General features: G+C 36.0%; 1 protein-coding gene across 12 annotated transcripts in view; it reads right to left on the bottom strand.

The window, feature by feature from the left end:
• Positions 1-26,539, bottom strand: part of HERC1 (HECT and RLD domain containing E3 ubiquitin protein ligase family member 1) — a 217,817-nt gene that overhangs the window by 130,317 nt on the left and 60,961 nt on the right. For all 12 annotated transcript variants that reach the window (XM_076004460.1, XM_076004459.1, XM_076004465.1 and 9 more), the window contains exons 9-20: positions 25,078-25,222; positions 24,804-24,975; positions 22,490-22,624; positions 21,935-22,100; positions 16,216-16,341; positions 14,750-14,971; positions 11,825-11,977; positions 11,565-11,697; positions 9,961-10,152; positions 8,003-8,224; positions 4,952-5,125; positions 21-135 (exon numbers count right to left, since the gene is read on the bottom strand). In XM_076004460.1, the coding sequence (XP_075860575.1) occupies positions 21-135; positions 4,952-5,125; positions 8,003-8,224; positions 9,961-10,152; positions 11,565-11,697; positions 11,825-11,977; positions 14,750-14,971; positions 16,216-16,341; positions 21,935-22,100; positions 22,490-22,624; positions 24,804-24,975; positions 25,078-25,222 (1,955 nt within the window). The remainder of the gene's footprint in view (positions 1-20; positions 136-4,951; positions 5,126-8,002; positions 8,225-9,960; positions 10,153-11,564; positions 11,698-11,824; positions 11,978-14,749; positions 14,972-16,215; positions 16,342-21,934; positions 22,101-22,489; positions 22,625-24,803; positions 24,976-25,077; positions 25,223-26,539) is intronic.

The following is a 26,539-nucleotide window of genomic DNA, read 5'->3' on the forward strand; positions in this document are numbered from 1 at the left end:
GATAGTTTTAAGTTACTTGCCGGCTTTCTCCACATGCTTGACTAAGTAAATTTGTGTGTTTCAGAAGAGCTGCAAGAACAAATCTAGACACAGTGTCCAAGAGTGACTCATTACTTAAAGTTGCACTGTCCCAATCTGAAAATAAAAATGATGCATTGACATTTAAAAGGGCTCAGAAAACAGTTCAGAGATAATTTTAATAGCTTTAGTCATCCAACACCTGAATTTTATTATTTTTCTTAACAGTTTCTTAACAAATGCACCTCATTAGATTGACTTACTATTCTAGGTGCTGGGAATACAGAAGTGAACAAAAGTAAGTCCCTGATCTAACAGAGCTTATATTCTTGTTAGGAAGAGGAGGACACAATTTTAAAAAACATTAACATGACAGATAAGTGCTACAGACAAAAACAAAGCAGGGTACGAAGAACAGGGAATATTGTACTGTGGATTACTATTTTATATAAGGTGGTCTGGGAAAGGTTCTGATAAGGTTACATTTGAGTAGAGATCTAAATGAAGTAGGGGAAGAAGCCACATGGAAACAGTGTCCTCTCAGAAAAAGCTAGTGCAGAGGATCTGAGGTGCATTCAAGGAAGCCAGTGTGGCTGGAGCAAAATGTGCAGGTACAAGAGTAGTAGAAGACATTAGAGAACTGACTAGGAACCAGATAAGCCAGTACAAGTCATCCAGATTTTATTCTGAAGAAAATGAGAAGCAGCACTAAAAGGCTTTGAACAGAGATATCACATGATCTAATTTGTCTTTTTAAAAGCTCACTCTGACTGCTGAGTGGAGAACTGACTATAAGGACAGCAACAGCAGAAGTAATTATTGCAATAATTAAAGTGAGAAATAATAGTGGTTCAGAACATGGTAGCAGCAGTGGAGGTAGTGAGAAGTGGTCAGAGCCATACAGTATCTTGAAGGTAGAATTGATAGGATTGTTGATGGATTAGATATGTGATGTGAGAATATGAGAAAAGTCAAATTTAAATGTATTTAAAATATAGCTGGCATTTGCTAAGAAAGGAACACTACTAGGACAGTGGTCTGAGGGAAGGGAGCTGGAATCAGGAGTCTGGTACTGAATACTGTGTATTAGATATCCTTGTGTAAAGAGCAAGTAAACTAGTCAAATATTCTGGTCTTTGAAGCCATGAAAGCATATACTGTTAATATAAATACATTTAAGTGGGTAAGAAATGAAACAACATTTGGACAGAAATGAAGACATGCAAATGAAAACCCAAATCACAACATTAGATGATGAGGACTAAACAAGTGCTTTTTCTTTACATTCTTTAATTCCATGTTGGCACACCAGTTTTGTACTTTAAAAATGCAGTAAATTCAGTAGATTCCAAATGGGGTGGGGAGGTTTATTGTGTGCTCTGCTCCCAGAGTAACTGCTAGACTCCATTTCATAGACTTACTAAATGTCTGGACTACCTATAAACAAAACTAAACAAGCAAAAAATATGCTTGGAAATATTTAAGCTCCAAATTATTTTTGTTTGGGTGTTTTTTGTTTGTTTCTTTCTTTCTTCAGAAAGTGCCTCACTCTGTTGCCCAGGCTAGAGTGCAATGACAGTCTAGCTCATTGTAACCTTGAACTCCTAGGCTCAAGCAATTCCCCTGCCTCAGCCTTCCAATTAGCTGGGACTATAGATGTGCATTACCACTCCTAGCTAATTTTTTCTATTTTGTGTAGAGTCAGAGTCTCACTATGTTGCTCAGGCTGGTCTTGAACTCCTGGCCTCAAGCGATCCTCCCAACCTAGCCTCTCAAAGTGCTACAATTACAGGTGTAAGCCATCATGCTCAGTCTTTTATTTATTTATTGAAATTAACTTTTTTATTATTTCAGAATATTATGGAGGTACAAACATTTTGTTTACATGAATTACTTCTGTATAGTTTGAGTCAAAGTTTTAAATGTGTCCATCACCCAGATAGTATGCATTGTACCCTTTAGGTATGAATTTCCCATCCCTTCCTCCCCCTCCCGCTTAGAACTAGAACTAGACAAGGTTGCCCACTGTCACCACTTCTGCTCAATACAGTGCTAGAAGTCCTAGCCAGAACAATCAGGCAAGAGAAGGAAATAAAGCATATTCATTCTTAATCCCTTCTTAAAACTCCTATCTCAAGAGATAAAATGTTACATCTTGGATTTCCATTTCATTTCTGTATGCTTAGGTCAAAAATTTAATTTCAGGCCAGTTTAATTTTAAGTAGCTCATGCCTGTAATCCTAGTACTCTGGGAGGCCGAGGAGGGAGAATTGCCTGAGCCCAGGAGTTTGAGACTAGCCTGAGCAAGAGTGAGACCCCATCTCTACAAAAAACAGACAAAATTAGCTGGGTGTGGCAGTGGATGACTGTAGTGTCAGCTACTGGCGAGGCCAGGGAAGGAGGATAGCTTGAGCCCCTGAGTTTGAGGTTGCAGTGAGCTATAATGCACTCTACCCAGAGTGACAAAGCCAGATTCTGTCTCCAAAAAATAAAAATTAAAAAAAAATTAATCTCAGATTTACCTACTTTACAGGTGAAAAACTGACAAGACAAATATGTCAGATTTTAAGAAAATCTTACAGCCCACAGGGAATCTTAGAAAGACAGCCTATATTACAGACAAAATTTTTTCACATTAGGTTCTTAAGATTTTCACATCTGTTCCATGGGACTGCTTGCTATTCTGAGAACTGCTATGACTAAAAATGAAACAGGACTCCAAGGAGCCTAATGTTCAATTTAAAAAGCTAACTAAAATAATAATGTTTGCTATGAACCAAATTTAGCAAGAATTATCCTCCTATGAAATTTTTTAAATAATGGGTTCATTTAAAATACCTTCATTAAAATTATGTCCATTTCGCACCTAACACTACAGAATGTTTCCACTATTCAGGTACAAAGTCTATGCTACAGTATACAAGCAATACAGCAAATGGACTCATACAATGAGTTCTTACTCACCTTATATTTATATCTAGTTTTTAAAAGTTCTCACTGAAATATAATAAGAGGTAATGTAATACAATAGAAAACCTAACTGCACATTCCAAGCAAATGATACAAATATGAATATCAGAAAATACATTTTTTAGTAAATTTCTTCTTCCTCTCCTATCTATGTCACCTCTGGTAGGAGTCACCCACAATAGAATGAATGAATGAATGAATGATAAACAAACAAAATGGATGAGATTAAACTTAAAAAGGTATCACTGCACTGGTGTTTTAAAGATCTGAATAAAATGTATCTCATTTCACTTTCTTTAAAAAAAAAAGCCAATAAAAAGTGAAAATGTATTTAATTTTACCATTTTTATCATAGAAGGAAGAAAAGATGAGAAGCCAAAAAAAAGGGGAGGAAGTAAGTAAAGATGGGATAAAAGAGAACAGCATGGAGAGAGACAACTAAAGACATACGATTCTGAACAATTCTAGTCATCGCTAAAAGAAAATGGGAGCTAAAAAGAAACCACGTACATTCTTTGGAAATTTGTATATAAAATCAATTTTATTAATCATAATATTCAAACTGAAATTCCACCACATACTTGCATAGTACTTTACTACTGTACTTAACAGTATATCTTATCTCACATTGATAGCTTCACTAGCACTCTTAAGTAAGCAAGTGTTTTGGTTTTTTTGTTTTTGTTTTTGAGATAGGGTCTCCCTCTGTCACCCAGGCTGGAGTGCATGGCCTCAGCATAGCTCACTGCAAGCTCAAACTCCTGGGCTAAAGCAGTCTTCCTGCCCCAGCTTCCTGAGTAGCTGAGACTATAGGCACGTGCCACCATGCCCAGCTAATTTTTCTATTTTTTGTACAGATGGGGTCTAGCTCTTGTTCAGGCCCATCTCGAACTCCTGGTCTCAAGAAATCCTCCCACCTTGCCCTCCCTAAGTGATAGGATTACAGCCGTGAGCCACCGTGCCCCACTGGCAAATGTTTTATAGATGAAGAAATGCTGACCACATGTACAACTTAGACTTCTAAGTACATATCCTTTCAGTTATTAAACCAGAGCTTGCAAAGGGAAAACTTATTAAATAGACTCTTGTACTAGATCCATTTACATAGCATGGAAATCAGTGGGTCTCCCTTATCTATGGTTTCACTTTTTACAGTTTCAGTTACTTGTGGTCAACTGGGTCTGCAAATATTAAATGGAAAATTCTAGAAATAAACAATTCATAACTTTAAATGACATACCCTTCTAAGTAGCATGATGAAATCTCGTGCTGTTTCACTCCATCCTGCCTGGGACATGAATCATCCCTTTGTCCAGCACATCTACACTGTACACACTATGCACCTATTAGTCACTTAGTAGCCCTCATGGTTAACAGATTGACTGTTATGATATCATAGTACTTGTGTTCAAGTAAACCTTATTTTAATTAATAATGGCCCCAAAACACAAGATTAATGATGCTGGCATATTATTAAAATTGTTCTATTAAAAAGTATTAATTTTTGTTGTTAATCTCTTACTGTGCCTAATTTATAAATTAAAGTTTATCATAGGTGTGTGTATGTATGTATGTGTATATATATATATATATATGAAAAAATATAGGATACATAAGGTATGGTATTATCTACAGTTTCCAGCATCCACTGTGGGTTTTGGAGCCTATCATCCGTGGATATGGGGAGACTACTATACTTTAGTAAAATGACTGCCTATGAATTTATTACATAAATCTCCATTTTCACATAGTGGATTTGCTTTCATTAAGTACACATATATGAAGAATATACCTAGGGTATCTTCCACAAAGGGAAAATCAAATTATTTAGAAATGTTATTTATAAAATACCTTTTCTCGTAAAAAAGTAATATGGTGATCCCTGTGATTTTCTATTTACATATATTACATAGATATTAGTCAGCATTATGAGCTAACTACATGTTTACTCTCTTTATCTTACCTTTACTAACAGCATAATCCTGCATACTGATCCAAAGGCTTCGGGCAGGCTCTTTAGAACAACCCAATGCCAAGTCTACAAAGACAGCAATTTCAGGCCGTAATTTGTAATCAAAAGGCTTCTGTTCTTCATTTCCTGAAAGAGCTACTTCTAATAGGCAACTCATACATTTATCTAAAAAAAAAATACCCAAGTTACCAATTTAAACATACCAATTTAAACTACAAATAAAATCTTACCACATTTATTTAATGTACGTGAAATGATATACTTCAAACCATTCTAAGTAGATGCTACTAAGGTTAGTGTTTTTCAGCTGGAGGTAGTATCTCCCCCTTACTCGATCCAGAAGTATATAACATGTCCCCAAATGTGCAACTCCAGAGAGGAGTTCTGGCACTTTGGCAAGTAGGGGCCAGGATGCTAAATTTACTGCATGTACAGCACAGCCAGGTTAAAAAAAAAAAAACTGTCTTGTTCGAAATGGAATGGTGTCCTCTTTGAAAAACAAAGAACCACTGAGAAAGAGAATAGACAGATTTTTTTTTCTTTTTCCTAGATGTAAGTGAAAATAATCAGTTTAGACTGATTCAAGAAAGATCAAACTACCATGAACAATTTCCTAATTGATATGTATATTTGTACAGGTGGTTCCTAACTTTTCAATGGAACATTTGATGTTGAAAATTCACTTCACATATAAAAAACAAATAAAACAACACTCTAAATCAGCAGTCCCCAACCTTTTTGGCACCAGGGACCAGTTTTATGGAAGATAATTTTTCCACGGACCAGGGGTGGAGGACGGGGATTGGGGATGGTCTCGGGATGATTTGAGTGCATTACATTCATTGTGCAGTCAAATCTCTCTGCTAATGATAATCTGTATTTGCCGCCGCTCCCCAGTGCTAGCATCACCTCCTCAGCTCCACCTCAGATCATCAGGCACTAGATTCTCACAAGACGCTCACAACCTAGATCCCTCCCATGTGCACTTTACAGTACGGTTCGCACTCCTATGAGAATCTAATGCCACTGCTGATCTGACAGTAGGCGAAGCTTATGCGGTGATGCGAGTGATGAGGCGTGGCTATAAATACAGATGAAATTTCACTTGCTCACCCACCTGCTGTGGGCCCCGGTTCCTAACAGGCCACGGACCAGTACCAGTCTGTAGCCTAGGGGTTGGGGATCCAAGCTCTAAATGATGGTCAGGTTCTTGGGCTAGTACCAAAAGTCAATTTAATCCATAATTTAATTATTATATGTCTATAATTTTACAAAGGACAATGCCTGTTTCTAATATATATGAGTAAACATAAAATATGACATTTAATAGCTTCATAATTTTATAATTTAAAATGTGAAAAATAACATTAAACCTGAAATTGATTTTATTCATATTAAAGGTCAATTAACTGAGTAAATATAATAGGAATATGAGGAAGTACAGATATAGATATTTTCATTCTCAGTAGGTAATTTAGGACTGTCATATGGTTAAACACTGATGTACTGGAAATCTCTTTATCATGATAAATATCCTTTGAAAACCTATGATTTTACTTTCTTTGATACAAATATAAACACCAGTCTAGCATTCATCAGCCATGGTCAAAATCACTTTCTGGTTCATAAACAAAATGATGACTGTACACACCTATTTAGAAAATGAGGAAAATCTTCAACTGCTTCCCTGACTCCTACTCTCCAACCCTCCAATTCCCAAAGCAGAATCTTTCTCATTTTGTCTTGGTTTGTTTTTTCTTTTCCTTTCTTTCTTTTCATTATTTCTTCCCTTTCTTTCCCCTTCTTCTCCTTCCTTTCCTCTTTCATCTCTCCTAGACTTTCCTTTATGGATACTCTCTAAATTTCTCTTATCAGAGAAATACTGAATTTTAGATCTAATAGGACTATATAGGCTATCTAATCCAACTCACTTCTATAGACTCAAAATTAGAGGCCTAGAGAGATTAAAGAACCAATCCTAGATAAAATAATTAGATCATCTGTTAGTGTACTAGATAGGTCCTCATGCTTAGTCTGGGAGCTAGCCTGCCAGCAAAGTATACAAATGGGAGATGATCCAAGAGAGGGAAACCCCAAAGGCACTATAAGCAGGGAGGAAAAAATCAAGAATCACATAAGGTAATATTAGCATGAAAGCAAAACAGGTTGGAAGGAAAAGAGATTGCCACTCACATCTGAAGAGCGTTTGAAAACTCAGCACTGGTAAGTCATGGTTAAGTACTCTTGCAGTGTTTTACATTCTATTAAGCAGTTTCATGAATCCCAAGCCTCAGAACATAAGTAATCAAGCATTTTTCTCATTTTTATGAGTTAGATGACTTGCTCAAAAGAAGTCATAAATATGACAGAGTGGCATGAAACCTACATGGGATTCTTTTCACATTGCAGGATCTAACCACTTTTCTCAGGGCTCTAAGTTATAGTCCCAGAACCCCTACACCTGCAGTCCCCAAATCCTGGGCTGTGGACGATCATCGGTCTGTGGCCTGTTAGGAACTGGGCCACACAGCAGGAGGTGGTGGTGGGAAAGCAAGCAAAGCTTCATCTGTATTTATAGCCACTCCTCATCGATCACAACACCGCATAAGCTCCGCCTCCTGTCAGATTAGCGGTGCGAACCCTACTGTAAAGTGCACATGGAAGGGATCTAGGTTGCTCCCTCCTTGTGAGAATCAATCTAATGCCTGATGATCTAAGGTGAAGCTGAAGAGGTGATGCTAGTGCTGGGGAGAGACTGCAAATGCAGATTATCATTAGCAGAGAAGTTTGACTGCACAATAAATGTAATTCACGTGAATCAGCCTGAAACCACCCTCCCACTCCCACCCCTCCAGTCCGTGGAAAAATTGTCTTCCATGAAACTGGTCCCTGGTGCCAAAAAGGTTGGGAACTGCTGCCTTACACTGCTAATGTTGCAACTGTTTTCTATCAGTTCTCTATTCAGCAAACTCAGAATAAGAGAAACCTCCAACGGACACACAAACAAGCACGTATTTTAAATGTTGCAGAGAAGCACATTACCTAACTGAGGGGTGTCCATTTCTACACCATCACTGAAAAGTGGTGTTTTCATCCAATATGCAGTATCCTGTTCCTCTGGAGACACAGGGGATCCCTGAAGCATGCCACCAAGACATCGCCCAATAAGGAGAGCAATTGTTCTTTCTAGATCCACAAGCCACACCCAGGACTGAGCTGGCTGAGGTAATGGCACACCAGCAGGATCGATTAGTTCTGGCCCTCCTGAAGACAAAATAATCAGTAATTATGTCTTTATCTGGCACTTTTAAGATTCAAAAGCTTTCTCATGGTCTCATATTCTATTGTACTGTAATAAGATATTGAAGCAAAATAATTTTACAATGAAAACACAAATTATAATACTTTGTATATATACATCCTTGTCTTTACATCAGGCTAATTTAAAATATATTCAGAGAAATTATGTCATCCAACAAAATTTTTCCTTTGTAAAGTTATTAATTTTAAGATAAACATTAAAATAGCATATGACAACATTATCCCAATGAATTCTATTCCTACTTTTCATTATCCAGATCTAATTTCAATATCTTCAGGCTTCAGGGAGTACTTTGAACTTATTCCTCCAAAATCAACACAAGATTTAATCTACTAAAATGACACTTAGTATTGTTATAATGCTTTTAAGGTTTGAACTTTTTTTTTTTGAGACAGAGTCTTCCTCCATTGCACAGGCTAGAGTGCCGTGCAGTCAGCATAGCTCACAGCAACCTCAAACTCCTGGGCTCAAGCAATCCTCCTGTTAAGGCTTGAATTGAGAATTATCTTAAACTAAGATCCAGACCTATGCTTTCTTATTGTTCATGTTTTTAAAAGTTCTTCACTTAAAAAAAAAAATGACACTTTGCCATAAAGAACAGATATCAATAAAATAAAGAAAAATAAAGATTAACAAATCCAAAAAGTAGCTATTTGAAATAACAATGGATAAGTTTTTTTTAACGGACAAACCTCTAGAAAATTAATCAAGAAAAAAAGATGGCATAAATTCAAAAAATATGAATAAGAGGGTATAACCACAGATATACAACAAGTTTTAAAAAAATACGAACATGTATTATAATTTTATGCCAATAAATTTGAAAACCAACAAAATGACATTTTCTGAAAAAAATATCAATTTCCAAAATGGATTTGAAAAGAAATATAAGCTAGAAAAGAACAATAATGATTAAAGAAAGAATTAATTGCAATTGTCTATCTATCAAAAAACTCTCCAGGGCCAAATAGTTTTATAAATTCTTCTAAAACTTCAGGAAGAGATAATCCCTATCTTATACAAATTTATTTCAGAGAACAGACAAAAAGGGAAGATTCCAAATTTATGCTATGAAGGTCAGTATAATTTTGGTAGTAAAAATTAGGCAAGGATAACATGAAAAACGAAAATTATAGAAAAATACCAGTTATGAACACAAATCCAGAAATCCAAAATAAAATGACACCTAACTTACCTGACACAAATAGACTGAATTTTAGAAATTTCTGAGACATTTTAGAAAAGCAAAAATAAACCTGGAGCAGCTCCACAGAAAGCCTAATCAACATCTTGATATGGTTGTAAACTGGGCACTTGGACTTCACCTAAATGTAGTGGTCACAGAACTGTACAATGCTAAAGACAGGCTCTCAAGGTCATCTTTGCTTTCCAAGAGAAAAAAACCAAGAGTCTAAGAAGTGCTAAGTAACTTTCCAAAGACCACATAGCAAGTTACTAGCAGAGCCAAGACTAAAACCTCGATCTCTTTATGCCTTAGCCCAGATTCTAGTCAATAAAAGATGAGGTTTCACTTAAACTTGAAAGGTTTTTAAGATTTCAGTGATGAAGTTCCTTTGATAGCCTTAGAAAAGATAGACTCTAATGGATAAAACACAGTGATATAAGAGGAACAATTTTTCTCAAAAGCATTATTTTCTCTTTTCTTATCTTTACTTACCATGAAGAGGCCACTGTAACTCTTGATCTTCTAAAAGATCTGCAGCTGGCAGAAGTCTATTAAGGCAATCAAGAGGTGGCAACAGGTCGAGGAGGTAACTCAATAAAGGCCGGGCCACTGACACGGGGAGTAATAGTAGGGAGTTAACAATCTGGCAGAGCATACTGCCTGCAGCTGAGACGTATATCACATCTACAAAGGGCAAGAAATGCAACATGAATCAATTGTTTCAAATAAACTTAAAAACAAACAAACAAAAAAACCTAAGAAATATTATTTATATTTTAGCTTGGAAATTGAGTAGACTAATTCAACAATTCTTTGTTGAACACCTGCCCAGTAACTGGTGTGGCAGTGGTATTTATTCACTTTCAGAAACTATCACCAACAGACACTTTGTGGGAAAGCACCCTCCATTTGTGGATGTATCCTCCATCCCAACAAATTCAAAGGATTATCACTATTTTCCTTAAAATGCATAATGAACTTCTCATTCATTAATTCATCCTCATTTTTAAATTTACACAAGATGTATTTATTGAGTACCTGCAGCATACTATGCACAGTTCTAGATGAGAGGGATATAGCCATGAACAAAGGCAGCCAAAAATTCTTGCCCTCTTGCTGCAAACATTCTAGTGAGGAAAGCCTTTTAAAATTTTTAACAAAATTTACTTTTTTTCAAATTAAGATTGCCTTAAATCATCTATCTTTTTATTATATGGATTGGTTTTATTAATAAATCAATTTTGTTTTACTATTTCATTATATTTGGGGACAGAGAAGAACATTCAGAGATAAGTTCAGTTTGAACATATTACAGTCTACTTGCTTATGGAATAGCCAAAGGGAGGTATCCAATAAGCAATGATTTCAGTTTCTCAGCTTGTTTATGTCTGTCTTTCTTTTTTTAATGGGAGAACGTCAAAGATGAGCTGGTTTTGGACACTCTGAATTTTAGTTGCCTTTGGGACAACCAAGAAAAGACACCAGCACCCAGTAGACAACTAAGACTCTAGGGCTCAGGAAATGAGTTTTCAGCTAGATGGAGATATGGGAGTCATTAACACACACACGGTGGTTAAAGACATTTGAGCTAGAAAACACCATCCAGGGAGAAAAGAGAGTTGAAGGCAAAATTTAGAGGATCCTCAACATTAAAGGGCATGTCCAAAGAAGAGGGGCCTATGGGAACCCCACTGATAAAGAATGATCAGAAAAAGATAAGGAAAAAAAGGACTGTGACTGTACAGAAGACTTTCAGCATTTCAAGGAAAGAGGAACAATAGCAAATGCTGAAGAAAGATAAACAGCAGATAAAAATCAGTAAGATAAAAATCTCACTTTATGCCATTTAAAATTAATCTCTTTGAGTTTATGTTATCCAGTGCCTTTAAATTAGGCATCTCTAATGCCCATTAGAATTTTTTAAGATCACTGCTACCACCATCCCCAGACCAAGATTAAAGTGATCTTCAATAGAAAGGAGATTCAAGATCATCCGATCCCACTCAGAGGCTTCAGGCCCTGTTAAGGCTTTGGGAAGGCTAAGGATTCTTGCTTTTTAATGGCTGATTAAATATGAAATCCAATACCAAACTCACCTCTTAATTTTTCTCCAACACTGCCATTCCAAGGACTTTCCTTGAGCAAATTTGCAGAACGTGAATAAATATCTGTGGCATGAGGCAACAAGAGCTGAAGATGTTTATGAAGCAATGCCACACTGCTTGAGTTCTGAGGAGAAAAAAGTTCCTAACTCACTGCTTTAAAAGATTCAAGGTACAAAAATATCATGGCATACCCAAATATTTGAGTTTTAAGGACCCTGGTAGATCACCATAAAGAGCAAAGAATCACATACCTCACTAATGTTATTGATATGGCAAAAAGCCAGCAGCTGTTTCTGTAGTGAACATAGCAGTTCATGAAGATGAGCAGGTTGACTGTTCTCTGATGCTGATGTTCCAAGTAGAAATTTATCACTATTCTTTTCTAGCTCTCCAAATGCTTGATCCTAAATGACACACAAATGAAGATTGTATTTGAAGCGTTTGAAAATGAAAGTAATGTGCTACAATAAATGATTCTGATTTAGGAAGCATTGTCTCTTTTCTCCCATTACCAATTTTTAAATCTTTGCTATAATCCTTATAATACTAGCTATTAAGTGGTAAAATTCATCAAGCAACTTCAATTTGTTTTTCCATTAAAATAAAGCAAAACATATTTCACTACAGAAACTTTGGAAATATAGAAAATAAGAAAAAGGAAAACAATACAAATACCCCAAGACAACACATTTCAACATTCTGATGCTACTGCTTTCCACACTTTCTATGTAAAGGCTTTGTTTTCACATGCTTATGAATTTCTATTAACACATTTCTTAGAAATTAAATTTTTTATTACAAAAGAAATAAGGCAGACTTGGTGGGGCACAACTGTAGTCAAGCTACTCAGGAGACTGAGGTGGGAGAATTACTTGAGCCCAGGAGTTCAAGGCTGCAATGTGCCATAAGTGTGCCTATAAATTACTACTATACTCTGGTCTGGACAACATAGCAAGATCCTATCACTTTCTAAAAAAAGGGAAGGAAGAAAGAAAGAAGGAAGGAGGGAGGGAGAGAGGCAGGCAGGCAAAGACTAAAGAGATATCACAACCAAATGCAACATGTGATTCTGGACCAGTCCTGAACTAGGGGCAGGAGATGGGAGGAATTGCTATAAAGGACATTACTGGGACAACTGTAGAAATTTAAATATAGACTATATATTAGATAATAGCTCTGTATCAATGTTAAATTCCCTAAATTCAATAATTATTCTGTTGTTATATAAGAAAATGTCCTTGTTCTTAAAAGCTATATATGCTTAAGTACTTAGAGGTGGCCAGCATGATATATGCAATTTACTCTCAAATGATTTAGAAAAGAAAGAAAGAAAAAGAGAGAGAGAGAACAAATTTGGTTGAAGAGTATAGGGGACGTCTTTAAATAATTCTTGTAACTCCTCTATAAGTTTTAAATTATTTCAAGTTTAAAATATTTTTAAAAAAGAAATACTCAGCATAAAAAATTTAGAAAATATCAAAACTGTATTTTAAAAAGTTAAAATTACCATTTAGCCAACCACTCAAAGAAAATGACTACAGTCATTTTTTTGGTGTATTTCTCTCCTGATTTTTTGCCTTTTTTCATAATACTGTACTACATATTCTACTTTCAGTCTGCTCTTTTCCAACAGAATCATAAATATTTTCTACATTTTCACAAACCATGTGTATATAAAATTCAAGTCATATAGTATCCCATTAAGTGCATTTACTTAACTATTCTATTTTTAGCTATTTCAGTTGTACTCAATTTTTATTTCTTATAAATAATGATGTGATATATATCTTTATGATGAAAATTGGTATATGTTTACAATACACAAGGTAAGAGTCTAGGAACACTTTAAGGTCCTTGCTATAAGTAGCCAAATAGCACAATTATTTTAAAATCTTAGAACAGGACAAATTTGGTTTAAACCACATCAGAAAGAAACAATAATTTATCATTTTAACCCAAAAGCAGTATTTTATTTCCATTTCCATGTAATATATACTTCTGCCTCAGTCCTAATGACATAAGCAAACCACTGCTTTAATGTAGCATAAATGTTTCTTACAGCTTTGGAAAATATTTTCAGTCATTAACAAATAGATATACCATAACATCATTCCCTTCAATTTGCAGCCATTACCTCCTAAGGTCAGATTAAATTTACATTCGTAAACCTTAAAGAAAATAATTCTGTGGGAACAATCTTCACTCTGATTTAGTCAACTTCCTTTTAATGTGTAGAGAACAAGGAGCACTAAGATTTGCACGGAAGAAAAGAGCATATAGACCAGGCCCTGAAGATGTGTAAGAGACAATATGAAATGATACACAAACGATTCAAAGTTAAGTTGCACAGTATAGTCTGATCCTAAAAAGGCTGACAAACACAGGGGTTTGCAGCTATAATCACATGGTTAGATGGGGTTACTTGGGCAAGGCTTCCTAGAATAGTCAAGACTTAAGCCATGGATTGGTAGAGTAGAACAAACAAGAAATAGGTATACCATGTACAATTTGGGGAAAGGATGAGCTCAGATAAAAATGGTGCATGAACTGATGACAATGGGTCTTAAGGGGTTTTAATTTAATACAAAGAGGTTATTTAACACAAGGTTATTCTAGCAGTAAGATGCTGAGAAGAGACCAGCAATAGTGACAACAGCTACAATACTGCTATTAACATTATATCATGATAGACTGGATTAGAATAAAAGAAAAAGGGAAAGAAAACAAGAGAAGAATTTAAGAAATACCCCAGAGTAAGAACTAATGGCATCCTAATACAGAAAAAAGCTGTAGGGTCCATTGTCTTCTCTTCTACTGACCAACCTATTCTTAGTCAATCCCAACCATATTTTTTCATTATAAGATTATATCTGATAAGATTAATCTCTTGCTCATATTCTTCTCTTTAAAAATGTTCTTGACTATTTTAATCTGTTTATTCTTCTACATTAACATCAGAAAAATCTGGTAAAATTCTAAAATAAACCTCTTTGGCATTCTCAACTACGTGTTATTTGGCCCTCACAATATTTGAGAATACCTGAATATGTTTTCCCCTTTAGGGAAAAGAGCCTAGAGTTTTATTCATATCGTAAGTGTTTAAATGTTAAAATACATAACATGAAGAGATCCCTAATCCTTATTCTTTTTTTTATGACAAGGAAAAAGCAACTTACTGTATAAAATCCTAAATTTCTTAAGAGAGTCTTCATCAAAATTTCAGCCAGATGGGTGTCTGGATGGCAGCTCTGAGTGCCATAAGGTTGATCTGACAGGTTTCCATAGCCAGTACACACAGAAGAGAGGTCTGCAACATCAGAGGGCGAACTATAGCCAAGCAGGGAGGCTACGTGGGTGTGATCTTGCAAACTTGTCAGAATGATATCCAGCTGCATTCTCTAAAAAACAATGAAACAGGAATAAGTAAATGTTTAACTAAAAATGTATTCGAAAACAAAAAAGATCCTAGAAAAAAACTATATTAATGATGCTAACTAATCCACTTAATAACCTGATAAACAATAATCTTCTGCAAGTGTGTAATTATAAGAAAAGCAATCCCATTAATACCATTTAGGAAATGCAACTTACAGATTTTTATTTCACCATCCATTATAATACCTAAAACCCCAAACTAACATGGCATACTATACATAAAGATTTTAGTAATAGATGTAGAGAGGAGTAGGACTTGCTAACAGATAAATTATATTTCACATTATTCTACAGAATTACCAAGGATAACTACTTATTCTAATGTTTAAAATAAATCACTTGAAGGCAGGGAGCAATGGCTTATGCCTGTAATCCCAAGGCAGGAGGATCTCTTGAGGCCAGGATTTCAAGGCCAGCCTGGGCAATATATCGAGACCCTGTCTCTACAAAAAAATAAAAATATTAGCCAGCCATGGTGGGTTGCATGTATAGTCCCAGCTACTTGGGAGGCTCAGGCAGGAGGATTACTTGAGTCCAAGAGTTCAAGGCTGCAACCTCACTCATGTTTGAGGTTGCAGTGAGCTATGATAGTGCCACTGCACTCCAGCCTAGGTGACAGAGCAAGACCTTGTCTCATAAATAAGTAAATAAACAAACAGTATCTGTGAATATTATATTGCCAATAAGTACCACTTTTTCCTTCAAATCTGCATCTCTACAACTGATTTTTCTACTTAGTTAGTAAACTATACTTATTTTAACATACATAAGATAATAAAAATGAAAAGAATAAGCATACTCATATCAAAACGTTTTCCTAACAGTCATCTTTTATTATTTTTATAAACAATTTCAAACAAAGTTCTGGGCATGGAACCAATAGTAGCACATGCCCTTGATTTCAACTCAGCACACTACAAATAAACCAAAGGGTCTCTGGTTTGATTACCACAAGCAACATTGGAAAAATTACTCATTACTTTACTAATTAACCCCAAATAACAATAAATTATCACTTGCTTTGCTTGGAGTCATTAGATATCTTGGAATTCTTCCAGCATATAACATTAAATAACTGGGATTTACTAGACCCACCAAGTTAAGTACTACACTCCATGAACACATGGATATTAATTAGCTTTAGTGCACTCTCAGTCCAGTATTTTATGATACTACTGGTTTACTTATATACCATGCAGAGGCTTACCTGTCCTTTAGATAAGCTTTCCCATCTATCAGGTCCTTGGGGTAAAAGAGAATGAAGTAATTCCATCCGTTCTCGTAATGGAGGTAATAGCATGGTTGCTCCCACTGACAGAGTTTCAATTACCACCTAATATCAAAAAAGAAAAGTAGATTGATTGGCCTGGTTCTTATCTTTTTAGTAAAAACACACGAAAAGTGAATCAATCAACTATTAGGATCATGGAAGTCTAATGAAGATGGAATGTCATGCAAGTCCTTCTTTATTTTTTATTTTTTTTTTTTTTAAGTTGTTCTCTTTAGGGTAAAGTCCTTCTTTAGATATATTCAAGAAGACTAAAAGACATATTTTGGATTTGCCACAAAAGAGCTAATCATCACCCAGCAAATATCTAGTGTTGTCTCTACACTGTTGGGCCTGGTAAGAATCTGTACAAACTGATGTGGATACAGAAATAAGCAAGACAGACAAAAGCTCTACTTTCAGAAGCATATAGTCTAATGGGAAAGAAAGATCCTGAGCAAGTAATTACAAATGTGAAAGCAGTTACATGAGGAAAGCAAAAGAAAGTAAGAAGTTGAGTGACACAGACACAAGGACAATTAGCATGGTCTATGGGCTCACAGAAGGGCTCCCTAAGGATTAGGCATTTAAAAATTAGCAGGACTTAGACAAAGGTCCAGGTAGTAAGAACAGCATAAGGAATAGCTAGCTTCATTATCTTAGCCCTTATTACTTCTCTGGGTCATGACTTCTTTATTAGTAAAGAAGTGTTATCTAGTGTTGGACTAGATAAACATCATAGTGCTTTTTAGTTCTAATACTAGAGGTTTCTAAACATAGTCAATGTTTCTAATTCTTTAAATTACTATAATGTTTGAAAAAGTCAAGTGCACATGCTTCCATCAAAAAGCATGCATCTCCCAACACAGTTAAGAACTGAAAAGAACCTTTAATGACTTCCTCAGGTTACTATAATCAAACTAAATTTTAGCTGTGGAAATTCAACAAAGGTGACTAAGGATTAAAGACTGAATGCATGTAGTCCTTTTCCAAAAGTCCATCTAAAAGGGTGGCGGTGGAGGGACGACCAAAAAAAGGAGGGGGTAAATGAGAAAATGGCATCAAAATTTTGGAAGCAGAAAGAAATAGATAAAGGGGAACTGACTTAAAAAAACCTGAAAAGGCTGCATCCTAAATCAAAAGTGAGAAAAAACAAAAAGCACTACGAAATTCCTAGAGGCTCAGGTACTTCTGCAACAGAGGGCAAAAGGAAAAGCTCAAAACAGGAAGATTGGCTGAAAACTGGTTAAGATAATAGGCACAGTTGAGGGTAGGAACAGCAAACTGAAAATAGTGGGATTGTAAGACAAAGTGTTCATTCTGAATGTTGAGACTCCAAGCTCTTTTTCCCCACCAGAAGACTATCCCCCAGGTTTATACCTTCTGGCAGTAGATTAGAAGAGCCTTCTTTTGGGGAATCTCAATAGCCCAACAGAAAAGACCTTAAGGGGCAGACAACAGAGTTTACAGTCCCCACCCCAAACAACCAAACCACATCAATCTGCAGTATAGCTGATAAGCCTCATCCACCTGCACAGAACTTTCATTCAGCCTTTTAGTGTCATACTCTTAACCACGATTGGGTAGCCAAAGCTCATCAGAAATTTGAGGAGCCCTTTACTATGACAGAGACTAAAACCAGAAGATAATGAAGCAATGATTTCATAATTCTTATGGCAAAATGATTTCCAATTTAGAATTTTATGCCTAAACTATTCATGAAGATATTCAATTTTCAAACTCTTTAAAGGTGAATGTATTCTCAAAGAATATATTTTCTATTGACCCTCAGAAGCTACTGATGGCGGTAGAGACCCATCAGAAACCACCTTAGCCATGTAATCAAGGACAACATTGCCAGTAATAAGACATATCAACGTTGTGAACCTCGTATAATAATGTACCAAGAACACATTATTTCTGTAATATTCTTGCCAAAACTACATAACCTCAATCCAATCATGAAAAAATAACAGAGATATTCAATAAAATAACTGACCCGTACTCATGAAGTGCCAAGATCATGAAATACACAGAAAAACTGAGGAATTGTTATAGGAGACAAAGGAGACTAAGGAGAATTAACAAATGCAATATGGGATCCTAAATAGGATCCTGCAACAGATCAAGGACATTAGTGGAAGACTGATAAGACTTCCAATAAGGTGTTTAGTTAATAGCATTAAACCGATATTAATTTCTTGGTTTTGATAATTATATCATGGTTATATAAGACATTAATATAAGGAGAAGCTAGATGAGAGACACAAGAAAACTCTATTATTTAGGCAACTTTTCCTTAAGTCTACAATTGGTTCAAAATAAAAAGTTAAAAAGAGGCCGGGCGCAGTGGCTCACGCCTGTAATCCTAGCTCTCTGGGAGGCCGAGGCGGGCGGATTGCTCCAGGTTGGGAGTTCGAAACCAGCCTGAGCAAGAGCGAGACCCCATCTCTACTATAAATAGAAAGAAACTAATTGGCCAACTAATATATATAGAAAAAATTAGCCGGGCATGGTGGCTCATGCCTGTAGTCCCAGCTACTTGGGAGGCTGAGACAGAAGGATCGCTTAAGCCCAGGAGTTTGAGGTTGCTGTGAGCTAGGCTGACGCCACGGCACTCACTCTAGCCTAGGCAACAAAGCGAGACTCTGTCTCAAAAAAAAAAAAAAAGTTAAAAAGAAAGAAATTCAGAGACAGTCCAAGGAAAATGGTGAGAAAGCACACAAGCAACAGCAAGAGTGATTGCTACAAATAGATAAATAATTACAAGTTTCAGGGATAAGGAAAGAGGAACAGAAATAGCCCTATACACATCCAGGGAGAATCCATCTAAGTAATCTCCTAGAATGGCGTGGCTTTTAAGTTTACTTTTCTTATAGTACCCTATTTTCTGATAAATATGAAATCATCATAATTCTTACTCACCACCAGGTTAATATTCCTCCCATCCTCATCTCGGAGGATATGTCCCTCTACTTAAAAAATCAGTTTCTCTTTCTCTTTTTAAAAATTGATATATAGGCCGGGCGCAGTGGCTTACACCTGTTATCCTAGCTCTGAGAGGCTGAGGCGGGTGGATTGCTCAAGGTCAGGAGTTCGATACCAGCCTGAGCAAGAGCGAGACCCCATCTCTACTAAAAATAGAAACAAATTAATTGGCCAACTAAAAAAAATATATAGAAAAAATTAGCCGGGCATGGTGGCACATGCCTGTAGTCCCAGCAACTCGGGAGGCTGAGGCAGAAGGATTGCTTAAACCCAGGAGTCTGAGGTTGCTGTGAGCTAGGCTGATGCCACAGTGCTCTAGTCCGAGCAACAGAGTAAGACACTGTCTCAAAAAAAAAAATCTAGGAAAAAAAATTGACATATAATCCATGTGCCATAAAATTCACCTTTTGAAAAGTATAAAATCCAATGGTTTTTAGTAGATTCACAAAGTTGTACAATAATCACCATCTAATTTTAGAATATTTTCATTACCCCAAAAAGAAGACCTGTGCCCATTAGCAGTCATTCCCCCAGTTCCCCCTCCCCTAAACTCCCAGCAACTATTAATCTACTTTTTATCTCTATAGATTTGCCTACTATGCACAATTCATATATATGGAATTATACAATATGTGGCCTTTTGTGTCTGGCTTCTTCTACTAAACATAGTGTTTACTATGTTCAGTCATGTTGTAGTAGGTATCAGTACTTCATTCCTTTTCATGGCTGAATTTACATTACATTGTGTGGATATACCATATTTTGTTCATCCATTCATCAGTTGACAGACATTTGTATTGTTCCACTTCGGTGCTGTTATGAATAATGCTGCTATGAAGTTTTTGCATGGATATATGTTTTCAACTCTCTTGGGTACAGATCTAGTAGTAGAGCTGCTGGGTCATATGGTAACTCTATGTTTAACTATTTAAGGAATTGCCTGTTTTCCAAAGCAGCTGCACCATTTTATATTTCCATCAGCAAAGCATGATGGTTCTAATTTCTCCACTCCTCCAACACTTGCTATTAATCAGTCTTTTTTATTCTAGCCATTTAGTGGGTATGAAGTAGTATTAATATCTCATTGTGATTTTGATTCATTTGTACTTCTCTAATAACTAATGATGTTGAGCATTTTTCCATGTGCTTACTGGCTATCTGTGTATCTTCTCTAGAGATATGTCTACTCAGATTCTTTACTCATTTTAAAAATTGGAGTATTTGTCTTTTTTATTATTGATTTGTAAGGATTCTTTATATATTCTAGAAACTAGAACCGTATCAGATTTATGGTTTATAAATATTTCTCCCATTCTCTGAGCTGTCTTTTTATGTTTTTGATAGTGTCCTTTGAAGCAAGAATGTTTTTAATTTTGAGGAAATCCAATTTATTTTTTCTTTGGTCTCTTGTGCTTTTGATGTCATATCTAAGAAACCACTGCCTAATCCAAGGTCATAAAGATTACATCTACATTTTCTTCTGTGAGTTTTTGATCCATTTTGAATTAATTTTTTGGATATAATGTGAGGTAAGATTCCAACTTCATTCTTTTGCATGTGGGTGTATAGTTGTCCCAGCACCATTTATTGAAAAGATATTCTTTCTCCCATAAAATTGCTTTGACATTCATGTACAAAATCAATAAACCACAGATGTATGAGTTTACTTCTGGACCCCAAATTCTATTCCATTGATCTATATGTCTATCCTCTGCCAGTACCCCCATGTTTTAATAACTATAGCTATAAAGTAGTAAGGTTTAAAATTGGAAAGTGTAAGTGTTCTAACTTTGTTCTTCTCTTTTAAGATTGTTTTGACTCTTCTGGGTCCCTCGCATTTCGCTGTGAATTTTAAGATAAGCTTGTCAATTTCTGCCAAACAAAGGCAGCTGGAATTTTGACAGTGATTGCAGTGAATCTGTAAACCAATTTGGAAATATTGACATCTTAACAATAGTAAGTCTTGTAATTCATGAACATGGGATGTCTGTACATTTATTTAGGTCTTCCTTAATTTCTTTCAATTATGCTTTATAGTTTTCAGTGTAGAAGTCTTATACTTTTTCTTTTTTGACATATTTGTAAATAGGCAACTATAGCACAATGTGATGCAATGAGGACATATATGTAAGAAATCTAATCTTGTGGGAGGGCAGGGAATGAAAAGTTTCTCAGAGATGGCATCTGACTTTTTGGGGATTTTTTTTTTTTTTTTTGAGACAGAGTCTCACTCTGTTGCCCGGGCTAGAGTGCCGTGGCATCAGTCTAGCTCACAGCAACCTCAAACTCCTAGGCTCCAGCAATCCTTCTGCCTCAGCCTCCCGAGTAGCTGGGACTACAGGCATGAGCTACCATGCCCAGCTAACTTTCTCTGTATATATATTTTTTAGTTGGCCAATTAATTACTTTCTATTTTTAGTAGAGATGGGGTCTCGCTCTTGCTCAGGCTGGTTTCGAACTCCTGACCTTGAGCAATCCACCTGCCTCAGCCTCCCAGAATGCTAGGATTACAGGTGTGAGCCACCGCGCCCGGCCCTGACCTTTGTCTTAAAGGATGAGTTAACCAAAAGTTGAACCAATTGAAGTTGTCCAATGTACAGTTGAATATATTGTATAGTTAAAATTTCAGAGAAAGGTGTGGCTTGAGATACAGATTCATGAATCCTCTTACCTCTTGGATTTCATCTGGGACAGTTGAGTCCATCAGTCTGAAAAGCAAATTTCGAAGTGGACCTGCTTGCCTCCCAAGAATGCTGGTAGCTACCCCTCCCGCAAGTGCAAGAGCAAGGTGATTTGAAAGCAGCTTCAGGCACAGTTTGAGAAAATTGTGGTGTTCCCTGAAACCAAATAAACTGCTGTGAATTTTCAGAACATAAAAGTGCATGGCCACTTTTATTTGGCGATATTTTTTTCTCTTTAAAAATTTTATCAATAGCAGAAAACTTGGTTCCTTAAAAAAGAAAAAAAAAAAAAAAAAATTTTATCAAGTCATGACCAATAGTAATTTTTAAAACACAATTTGTGAAATTAGGCATAACTTTTTCCTAGAGGTTATTAATAATAAGTATCTAAATGTAGCTCTTTTGTAGATTATAAAGAAGTTACATAATTGAGGAATAAAGCAAACAAGAAAGAATAGTCAAAACTCAAAACTAGTAATTAATACACATGTATGCACACACACACCCCCATATATATATATGCTATATATACATATATAACATACCTTGATGAAGGGAAAGGGAGTGGGGGAATCTCACTGTTTATTTTATCACAGTATCTCTCAAGAAAAGAGCGCAGGTGTGAGAAGGTACTCTCTTCAAGATCTACACAATAAGGTCGGTGCCATGCAACAACTTGTCTAGAAGGACACATACAAAAATCATGAAACAAGCTTAAAATGAAATCTTCACACATGATCAAAAGGAAAAATTAAAATATATTAAAGCTGAAAGATTTCAACAAGATTTCAAAACAGAAGACATTCTTTTTTTTTTTTTTTTTTTTTTGAGACAGAGTCTCGCTTTGTTGCCCAGGCTAGAGTGAGTGCCGTGGCATCAGCCTAGCTCACAGCAACCTCAAACTCCTGGGCTCCAGTGATCCTTCTGCCTCAGCCTCCCGGGTAGCTGGGACTACAGGCATGCGCCACCATGCCCGGCTAATTTTTTTATATATATATCAGTTGGCCAATTAATTTCTTTCTATTTATAGTAGAGACGGGGTCTCGCTCTTGCTCAGGCTGGTTTTGAACTCCTGACCTTGAGCAATCTGCCCGCCTCGGCCTCCCAAGAGCTAGGATTACAGGCGTGAGCCACAGCGCCCGGCCAGAAGACATTCTTGATTATGAAAATGATAAAACCCTTCACTTTAGCAACTGAGAAAAACCAAGAATTTGCTATCTTCAACAAGAAAACATACAACTACCTGTTTTGGAAGGTTTGGATATGCACTCACCTGAAGGCACAGAGCTGAGCCACATGATCTACTAAAGCCCTTTATGATTCTAAAGAGTCTAGAAAATATATTTCTCATATTAAGAAAAATATCCTGACTCTCTAGAGTGATATACTAAAATCTATTAAAAGAAAAACTACTGAAATCTCTTGTGACTATTTTGAAGTTCTTGGGACCCAACTATCTACATATGTAGTGCAAAGTTATAGATTTAATACTAAAAGCAAATTATTTATGCTCGACTTATTTATTTTTAGTTTTTGTTTTAAAGGGATGATTACCTAGAAACATTTTTAATTGGTTAGAATATCATCATAAACCTCCTCTAAATCAAAAATCTAGATTTGAAATATAATACATTCTAAGTTGTAAAATAGCACATGTGTAACCACAAATATCTCTAACAACCTAAATGTTCCATAAAATTCAGTCTCCTAACATTGACTAAAAATTACCTACCTGATTAGCCAAACACATATGGTTATCACTTTAGGAAAAGCTAAATTTTTCTGCAAAAAGTAATTTCTTTAACTTAAAAGTATGGCCATTGGGGCCGGGCGCAGTGGGTCACGCCTGTAAACCTAGCACTTTGGGAGGCCGAGGCAGGAGGATTGTTTGAGCTCAGGAGTTCGAGACCAGCCTGAGCAAGAGTTAGACCCTGTCTCTACTAAAAATAGAAAGTAATTAATTGGTCAACTAAAAATTATACAGAAAAAATTAGCCGGGCATGATGGCGCATGCCTATAGTCCCAGCTACTCGGGAGGCTGAGGCAGGAGGATTGCTTGAGCCCAGGAGTTCGAGGGTGCTGTGAGCTTGCTGACGCCAGGCACTCAGGTCAGGGCAACAAGAGTGAGACTCTGTCTCACAAAAAAAAAAAAGTATGGCCATTGGGGCCAGGTGCAGTGGCTCATGCCTGTAATCCCAGCACTTTGGGAAGCTGAGGCCAGAGAATCACTTGGGGTCAGGACTTCAAGACTAGCCAGGTCAACATATCAAGACACTGTCTCTATAAAAAAATTAGAGAAAATTAGCCACGTGTGTACCTACAGTCCCAGCTCTTCAGGAGGCTGAGGTAGGAAGACTGCTTGAGCCCAGAAGTTCAAGGCTACAGTGAGCTATGATCACACCACTGTACTCCAGCCTGGATGAGAGAGTAAGACTCTGTCTCTTAAAAATAATGAAAGTATGGACATTGTCTTTTTTAAAAAACCAACCAGATAAAGGGCACTGAGGTCAAACAACGTTAAATCAATAAAGCGTCGTTCTGATTTTAATTATTTTAATTGAATTCCTCTTGATATGCAGACATTTAATCTTTTAAAATCAGTATCTGGAGACAGAATTCAAAATGTTTAGAAGACACTTAAATTAAGAAAATGTCTTAAATACAAGGTGTAACATCTTGTTTCTAAAATACAACCTAAACATTCAAATCAAAAGAAATCTGTCATTTCTATGAGAGTAAAAAATTAATACTTGAAATGTTCAGAAAGGCATTTTATGAATAAAGCACAGTTATTTCTGTTTTTATTGGTGGTTTTGCTATTATTAAAACACAAAAATTTTTAAACATAGGCACTCTTACCTGTCCCTAGGAAGAGCAGTCCATGCCAGACTATGTGATGTTCCAGCTGAAATCTGCTGAATAGCTATACCATCTAAGCCACTCACTTTCTTTGGTTTAGTAATAGGACCTGTGGAGTTGCCTTGGCCACACTGCCCCATCGAATTATTGCCCCAGGCATAAACTTCATTATCTAAAAACAAAAATATAAAACTCAAAAGAAAAGCCAAATTTAAATGTAATATATTTATGGAAGATAAGTTAATACCATATCTTTAAAAACAAATTACTTTACCATGAGAAAGAGCCAAACAATGACTGTCTCCAATAGAAATATCAACTATTCTTGTGGCAGCCAGTTCTTCAATAAGCTTGGGTCTCAAAGCAGTAGCTTCTGAAGAACCACAACCTAGACAAGCTCCACAGCCCCAAGCATAGACCTGAAAAAAACATAAATACACTACACATAATTTCCTGAGATAATTAAGTTGTTGACTTAAATTGTTTAAGAATAAATAAAATCTGTGAAACAAGAGTGTGAGTGGAAAGTAACTTTATGATATCAAAATCATCATTTTGATCCATTTTAAAGACTGTCATAGTGATTTATTGGGCTGTTTTTAAACCCTCATTGTATAAGCAGACCAGCAGCTGAGCTGAAAAGAAAAATAATTGGACACAGAAAAAATGGAAAGATCTGAGAGACTATGCTAAAATTACAAATTGACTTGCATTCTGTTATATTTGCCCAATCTTAGCAGCTTTAGAAATACTGTCTTAAACTTTTCCTTTACATGTTTCTCACTCTACAGATGTGATCAAGACTATACCAAGGTGTGATCATATATAATGGATTATATAAATCACAAAACTGATGTTTATGATTTACTTTTAAAAATACCTCACCTAATTGTTATAACAATTTTAATCATCACTTACAAAGAGAGCCACATGAAGCAGTAGTCTAGAGGGACCCCAAGCTATGGTGAGTTGAATAATTATTTCTTATATATGACAATGTAATAATAATAAAGTACACAATAAATATAATGCACTTGAATCATCCCAAAACCATCCCCCTCACCCGTCCATGGAAAAACTGTCTTCCATGAAAACAGACCCTGGTGCCAAAAAGGCTGAGGACTACTGGTCTAGACAGTTCCCCTTGAATATCTTCAATTTTGACTAATTAATACCAAAATAACCGCTGACTGACTTAAGATGCTTGGGGAAAGGATTAGATGAAGAAAACAGAAAGACAAAAGGATGAATAACTACAATTTGGCAATCCAAAATCAACTTTATTTGGTTTAGTAATATCAAACTGAATGATTAATAATAAAGGTAGCAACCAACAAATGTAATGATTAATAGCCTGAGTCAGATTTGTTAGGGCAAGTTTCTCAAAGAATAAATTATATGATTCCAGCTTTTCTGCTCATCTGCCTTGTGAATTAGTTCAAAAACATTTTTATACCACTGCCTAGCACATAATGGGCTCCTGTATGTGAGAGAATAAGTGGACAGCTCACTTTTTCACTGTCATCACTGATGGATACAAAGGGGCAAATTATTATCAATCACCATACCTAGCCCTTCCCTATCACCAACAAATAGAAGAGTCAAAATATGCATGTAAAAGTTCAAAAGCTTATAAAGGGATTACAAAATTCTGACTATCCTAAACCTGACTAACCCTGTTTCTCAGAAATACCTAAGCCTCTCAGATTATTTTCCATATGGAAGTATTCTCTTTA

This window comes from Microcebus murinus, chromosome 6 (genome assembly GCF_040939455.1).
Source record: "Microcebus murinus isolate Inina chromosome 6, M.murinus_Inina_mat1.0, whole genome shotgun sequence".
NCBI classification, from domain to species: Eukaryota; Metazoa; Chordata; class Mammalia; order Primates; family Cheirogaleidae; genus Microcebus; species Microcebus murinus.